The sequence below is a fragment of the Salvelinus sp. IW2-2015 genome, unplaced genomic scaffold (genome assembly GCF_002910315.2).
Source record: "Salvelinus sp. IW2-2015 unplaced genomic scaffold, ASM291031v2 Un_scaffold1511, whole genome shotgun sequence".
Classification (NCBI taxonomy): Eukaryota; Metazoa; Chordata; class Actinopteri; order Salmoniformes; family Salmonidae; genus Salvelinus; species Salvelinus sp. IW2-2015.
Window position 1 is genome coordinate 213,565 of NW_019942955.1, and position 7,916 is coordinate 221,480.

The 7,916-nt window shown below is 43.6% G+C and overlaps 1 protein-coding gene across 1 annotated transcript in view; it reads left to right on the forward strand.

Annotated features, from left to right (window-relative positions):
* LOC112071084 (thyroid receptor-interacting protein 11) overlaps positions 1-7,159 on the forward strand; it is a gene marked incomplete at its 3' end in the record, with an annotated part of 20,411 nt that extends 13,252 nt beyond the window's left edge. Inside the window, 7 exon segments of the mRNA XM_070439241.1 lie at positions 435-650; positions 898-1,623; positions 2,596-2,754; positions 3,899-4,066; positions 5,092-5,176; positions 6,473-6,858; positions 7,031-7,159. Of these exon segments, the coding sequence (XP_070295342.1) occupies positions 435-650; positions 898-1,623; positions 2,596-2,754; positions 3,899-4,066; positions 5,092-5,176; positions 6,473-6,858; positions 7,031-7,159 (1,869 nt within the window).
* Positions 7,160-7,916: the final 757 nt, after the last annotated feature.

Here is a 7,916-nt window from a genome sequence, read left to right on the forward strand (position 1 = left end):
TACAGTACTGAGTCAATGAGTAATTGATAACTAGGCTATATACACAGGGTACCAGTACTGAGTAATGATAACTAGGTTATATACACAGGGTACCAGTACTGAGTCAATGAGTAATGATAACTAGGCTATATACACGGGGTACCAGTACTGAGTCAACGAGCAGGAGTATGATGTAATTGAGGTAGATATGTACATATAAACGATTAATAAAGTGAAATAATCAGTTGCCTCAGAGAGGGTTATGGCCCTGAGAAGGGTTTTCTACAATGGCGTTTGCTGTTTCGATGAGAGCTATTTTCAGCTGGATTATTTCATTACTGTACTCACTTTGAGATATCAGCTGATGTAAGAAGGGCTTTATAAATACATTTGATTTGATTTGATTACTGTTGACTTTTTTTTATTTTTTATGTCTTTCTTTTTGTCCTCCTCAGCGGAATCTACAGGAGAGACTTGCCAGGGCCGAGGAGAGAGTGGAGTCAGACAGCCTTGATGGAGGGGAGTCCTCCCCAGCCGCCACGGAGCAGGTATCAGGGCTGAGGGCAGAGCTAGAGAAGAGTGAGCAGTCGTTGAGAGAGATCCAGGAGGAACGAGAGACCCTCCTCAACGAGCTGGAAGAACTGGACAGACAGAACCAACAGGCTACACAGGTCTGGGTTGAATTTGTACAGACTACACTAGTTTTTTTTTTTTTTAACAGGGAAATGGTAATTTAATTTTGAGTTTATTTAAAGACAAGGTTACGTYATCAGGTTATGGTTTGTCACTCACATTTATGTAACGCTATCAAACAAGTCTACAAAGTTTATAGTAGTCAGACACGCAGCAAAGTAKCACTACCTAGACAAGGTTATTGACATGCTGTTTATTGTTTTGTGTTTTGTCTCCACGTTACAGCATGTGATCTCAGTGAAGGAGCAGCTCTCTGTTCAGCTGAAGGAATCTGAAGCTGTGGTGGCTAGGCTCCAATCAGAGCTCAGTACCACCACCGACCAGACGGTGGCACTGCAGCAAGAGCTAAAGMCCCAACAGGACAAACTGACCCACAGTGCCTTCACTCTCAACGACTTACACATGGGCAAGCAGCAGCTGGAGGGCACCATTAAAGAGCTGAGAGACAAACTTGGACGGGCAACAGAGATGGGCAAGGAGGCACGCAGGGAGACACAGGAGTTCCAGAGAACCATACGGGAGAGGGAGGAGCAGCTGTCTGCTGCCCGGGCAGAGCTGTGTGAGGCTGGGGAGAGAGGGAGAGAATCCAGTGGGTCCAGAGAGCAGCTGGAGGAGCTCAGGCGAGAGCTGGCTGAGATGAGGAGCTCCCAGGAGAAGGTGATGTCAGAAGACTACGAGATGAAGATGGAGAAGCAGAAGCTGAAGACAGAGGCTGAGCATGCCCAGGGGACGATAGAGGAGCTGGCCAGGCAGGTCAGGGAGGTCCAGGCCGCTCTCAACAGGACCGTCCTGGAGAAGGACACCCGCATCGAGGCTCTGAAGCTGGAGAAGAGCCAGCTGGAAGGGGAACTGGGCCAGGCAGAGAGAGGCCTACAGGAGCAGGCCAGGCAGTACCAGCAGACCATCGAGGAGCTGACCGCTGGCCGCTCCATGGATGCCTCGGCACTGCAGGTCCACTGTTGTTTTAAACAATTTATCTATCTTCATTACATTTTTCTAGATATTTGTTGATATTTTCAAGGTATTTTCTGATGTTATTGAACAGAGAGAGAGGGATGTTAGTGGGCAGGTTATGTCAAAGGCCCCTAGGCTGGATTTGAACATATGCAGACATTGTAGACCAGGGGTGTCGAACTCATTTCGTGGAGGGACTAGTGTCTGCCGTTTTTTGGGGGGGTGGGTTTCCTTTCAATTAGGACCTAGACAACCAGGTGAGGGGAGTTCCTAACTAATTTGTGACCTTATTTCATCAATTAAGTACAAGGGAAGAGAAAAAATCCGCTGATGCTCGGCCGTCCGTGGAAAGAGTTTGACCCATGTTGTAGACGATGTYTGCCGGAGGCTGCTGCATTAGGATACTGTTAGACCAGCCAGGACACTTAGTATCTTCATTTATCATTAGGATACTGTTAGACCAGCCAGGACACTTAGTATCATCATTTATCATTAGGATACTGTTAGACCAGCCAGGACACTTAGTATCTTCATTTATCATTTGGGGCGACAGGTAGCCTAGTGGTTAGAGCGTTGGGACAGTAACCGAAAGGTTGCTGAATCGAATCCCCGAACTGACAAGGTAAAAATCTGTCGTTCTGCCCCTGAACAAGGAAGTGTTCCCCGGTAGGCCGTCATTGTAAATAAGAATTTTTTCTTAACTGACTTGCGGTGTTAAATAAAATAAAAATTATAATTAAAAAAATCATTAGGATACTGTTAGACCAGCCAGGACACTTAATATCTTAATGTATCTGTCTTCATTTCATATTTATCCGTCTTCATAATCATATTTATCTAGAAAGTCGTTTTTTATCTTTCTCACTTTGTTTATTATTATTTTCATTTCATTTGTTAAGCATTGACTTTGAACCAAATGTTTTGTTTTWAAAGTGCTATATAAATAAAGTTTGATTTGATTGCATGCAGACGGAGCATGAGAGGACCGTGAGGCTGAACCAGGAGAAAGATAAGGAGATCTTCCAGCTTAAAAGAGACGTGGAGCAGATGGCCTCCGACCACAGAGACACCAACGAGATGCTGTCCATCACCGTGGACGGACAGAAACAGCTGACCCACCTCCTCCAGGTCAGCTGACATACCATAGAGTTAGTTAGAGCACTCATCTTTTGTGTTATAACGGAAACAGCTGACCCACCTCCTCCAGGTCAGCTGACATACCATAGAGTTAGTTAGAGCACTCATCTTTTGTGTTATAACGGAAACAGCTGACCCACCTCCTCCAGGTCAGCTGACATACCATAGAGTTAGTTAGAGCACTCATCTTTGTGTTATAACGGAAACAGCTGACCCACCTCCTCCAGGTCAGCTGACATACCATAGAGTTAGATAGAGCACTCATCTTTTGTGTTATAACGGGTATTTATCCACGAGTCCTTTGACCTTTCTGACATTTAAAGGGTCAATCTGCAGTTAAAACAACTACGAAGCGGCCACCTTTTTGGGGTATTAAGGATAGATATGGCTGCAGAAATGAAATGACTCTCATAAATCATAGACGGATGTCACGTTCGTCGTAATCCTCCTCGTCTGAGGAGGAGTAAGGATCGGACCAAAGCGCAGCGTGGTTTAATGAATACATACTTGATTTATTTAACGAAGACAAAAAACACTAAACAAACTTACAAAACAACAAAACGAACGTGACGCTATATAACGAAAGTGCAGACACAAGCAACCAACGTATTGACATAGACAATAACCCACAACCCACAATACAAAACAGGCTACCTAAATATGGTTCCCAATCAGAGACAACGCAAAACACCTGTCTCTGATTGAGAACCATATCAGGCCAAACACAGAAATAGACAAACCAGACAAACAACATAGAATGCCCACACAGATCACACCCTGACCAACCAAAACATAAAACATACAAAGCAAACTCTGGTCAGGGCGTGACAACGGAGCTATGGATGCAAGGACTGACTACAAGATCAAAATGATAAATGTAACCATGTGTTGGAGCTATACCGTGTTTGTTTACAATTACGTTGTTTACAAACAATGGAGTGCAACGTTTGTGTTCTGATGGGGTTAGACAGTTGAACGAAGCTCATGAGACATTTATATAGACAAGTTATATATATTTTTTTTATAATCAATGCCTATATATCATTCATTTATATGTCCCAAAAATTGTATGTAAGAATTGCAGATTGCGCCTTTAAAATRTTTTTTTTTTATGATTCTAAATGTGAATCTCCAGGAGAAGGACTCCTTCACGGAGAGCCTGAGAGCCAACATGGCTGCCACCCAGAGGGAGTTGGAGGCCGTGGTCCAGGCAGCCACCCAGGAGGCTGAGACCCTGAGAGGAGCTCTGGAGGAGAAGGACAAGCAGCTGGGAGGCATGAAGGAAGACAAGAGCCACCTGAAGGTACGTCTACAATACGTGCTTCTACACCTGCCTTGCTTTCTGTTTGGGGTTTTAGGCTGGGTTTCTGTACAGCACTTTGAGATATRAGCTGATGTAAGAAGGGCTATTTAAATACATTTGATTTGATTTGGTATGACATGGTACAATATATCTATTATGCTATTAATTTTGGTTTATTTGAATATTGACACATGTTGGGTGTGTCATGTACAGTGTCTAGTTTGTATACAGCAGTACTGTGTGTCTAAGTTACTTTTCCCCTCTGGGAAATTAAAGTTCATCCTCACCTCCACTCTTACCCTTCTCACTGAACAACCCGGCCTGCCATGACTGAACTACCCGGCCTGCCATGACTGAACAACCCAGCCTGCCACGACTGAACTACCCGGCCTGCCACGACTGAACTACCCGGCCTCCAAGACTGAATCCCGGCCTGCCAGACTGAAACTACCCGGCCTGCACCGACGCAACAACCCGGCCTGCCCGGACTGAACTACGCCGGCTCCACTGACGCACTACCCGGCCTGCATGACTCAACTACCCGCCTGCCATGACTCAACTCCGGCCTTGCCATGACTCAATACCCGGCTGCAACTCAAACTACCGCCTGCCATGATCAACTACCCGGCCTCCACAACTGAACTACCAGGCCTGCCACGACTTAACTACCCGGCTGCCACTGAACTACACCGGCCTGACCATGATCAAATACCCGGCCTGCTGACTAACTACCCGGCCTGCCATGACTCAACTACCCCGGCCTCCATGACTCAACTACCCGGCCTGCCACGACTGAACTACCACGGCTGCACGACTGAACTACCCGGCCTGCACCGCTGTAACTACCCGCCGAGACTAGCACGGCTACTGAACACCCGGCCTGCCATGACTGCATTACATCCATTAGTTATTTGTTTTTAATTGCATTGTTGTCTCCCCCCCCCCGCTTTAATCTAAAAGTAGTTTGAGATTAATTAATGTAATGAAAAGTGCAATAAAAGTGTAATAACTGATTATCCTATCAGGAGGAGATTGAACGCCTCAGTGACCAGCAGAACAGACCCCAGCCCTCCGGCCTGTCCGAGCCACGCACTCTGGACATCATCACAGGTAAATAGAATTTCCTATCTGCTGTTGTTTATTGTTATTATATTGTTATTATATTATTATATTGTTATGACGTTTTCCCTTGGTGGCACTGGTGACATGAACTTTTTCAGTTGGTGGCACCAGCCCATGATTTGGGGGGTCACCCTCCCCCCCAAAAAAAATTACGTTTTGCAGCCGTCACTTAATAAATACAATGCAGATAGTACGGGAAGCCATTTTGATTACCTGTTCAGGAGCCTTATGGCTTGGGGGTAAAAGCTCTTGAGAAGCCTTTTGGTCCTAGACTTGGCGCTGACTATATATGAGTCATTTTATAAAGTAATTATGAAGTAATTTCAAAATACTTTATTAAGAAGTGTAATAGACTAGTGAAATTGTATTCAATAAATACGTTGTTACATCTAACAGTCCAAACAGGAATGCATGATAAAAAATATTTTGTTATGCAACCTCAATCGATTGATTGTTATGAGTTTTGGGTTGAACCATTATGCAKATTTTTTATATCTTACTGTCAAAATAGGGCTCCAGAATTTAGATATTTTTTTGTTCGAGATTGAGATTAATTTTCCTTAATCTTTTATGTGCGATGCTCTAACATTTTATATAGGCCTAAATCGATTGGTTCTAATTCACCACCTGAGGAAGTAGAAACTCAAAACACATTAGCTAGATCGCTAACTTTAAATACAACACCATGTATTACTCTTAACAGTAAATGTAAGTCCTATATTAAAAAATACGTCGCAATGCGGCCTAGTTCGCTCATGATGGCCGATGTGCTACGCATTACAAAACCATACCAGATTAGATGTCTTGATTTGTAAAATAGCGTGTGCTTTGCGCTCGGTAATGAGCGTTAAGAAATAAACATTACACCTATAGAAAGCGTTGACCGTCCCCTSTCTCTTTAATTTGAACAACTAATTGCTTCCAAAGTAGTCGTTCTCGAGCAATTCTGAGAGGCGTGAGAGGCTCACTCATTACAGCAGCCGGTCCCAGCGAAACTGGCACAGCGGTAGGGAAGACCCTTTTTATTACAGCGATCATGAGGATAATGCCTTTTACTGTTTAACAAATTCATGGTTTTATCCGCGCCAGAAAATAGGAAGTTTTGATTGCGGTGACCAGGTAGAATGTTCAGTGCGAACAATAAAAAAATGTTACTCYCACAAAGGGTTGCAAAATACCTTAAAAAATAAAAAAACAAGTCTCTGTCTGGAGTCCTGCAAAAAGGAATTTCCTCATTGACGACAGTCACATTCAGATTCAGATTTCAGAAAATGTGAATCACAGAACTGGAGAATGAGATCAGCCAGCTGAAGAGCTCCAGAGACGAGCTGGAGGACGAGGGGCACTCCCTGAAGAGGAGAGTGGAGGAGCAGCGTGGTCACCTCCTCTCATCCCAGCAGTCTCTCCTGGCGCAGCAGAACGAGTTGGAGCAGGCCCACCAACGCCACGAGCAGAGCAGAGAGAARTARGATAGGCTGATCCACGCCAAGGACGAGGAGATTGGGCGCCTGCAGCAGGAAGTAGATCACCTCGGCCACACCCACACCTCCCAGGAACAGGAAGTGGTCATCCTCCAACAGGAAGACAAGACCCAGTCGTCTCTGAATAACGGAGAGAACGACAATGAGAAACATGACCTGTCAAAGGTGGAGATAAACCGTCTGGTGAAGGTATTTCCTACATTTTATTATTTAATATTATTATAATAATCTACTAAATAATCTGACTTCTGTTAAATGACAAAAAAAAATAAAAAATAAAAAAAATGTCATGACATCATCCATCTCACTTGGCTTGAGCAACAGTGGCCTTCTTGCTTATACATCTGATCTGAACCTGAAGGGCATCAAGGAGAAGGAGACTGAGATCAGCCAGCTGAATGAGAGGAACCTGAACCTGACCAGACAGCTGGACCAACTGGGYGTCTCCAGAGAGGAGATTGGGAAACTCTCCCAGATGGTCTTGCAGAAGGTATGTCATTTTTAAAAGGGCAATATGACTATATGTAGACTACATCCTATAACTATATGCTAGACTACTACTACCCTACATCTATATACTATAATGTAGACTACCTACTACCTACATTCGTCATATGCCTCAGACTACTACTTCCATCATATATACTATATGTAGCACTTACTACTACTTACATCCTAATATTACATATGTAAGACTACTACTACTAACATCTATATGTAGACTACTACTACATCGTATATGTAGACTACTGACATCTATATACTATATGTAGACTACTTACTACATGTCTATACTATATTCCACTCACTACGTTACAATCTAGTATGTAGACTACTAACACCCTACTATTTACTATATGATTAGGGGACCTACTACTACATCTATACTATATGCTAGGACACCTTATACATATACTACACCACCGTTCAAAGGTTTGGGGTCACTTAGAAATTCTTGTTTTGAAAGGACAAAGCCCACATTTTTGGTACCATGGCAAAAACATACAAATTGATCAGGAAACATTTATTTGCCAAGTAGACTGCATGTGCTACCACTACCCGTTTCAAAAGTCTGGGGTCACTTAGAACATGTCCTTGGAAAATGTTTATGGTCCATTTTCAAATAAGCATCAAATTGATCAGAAAACAGTGTATGACATTGTTAATGTTGTAAATTGACTATTGTAGCGGAAACGGGCAGATTTTCCAGCTGTGCGTAAGACATAACTGCAAAAGGGTTTTCGTCA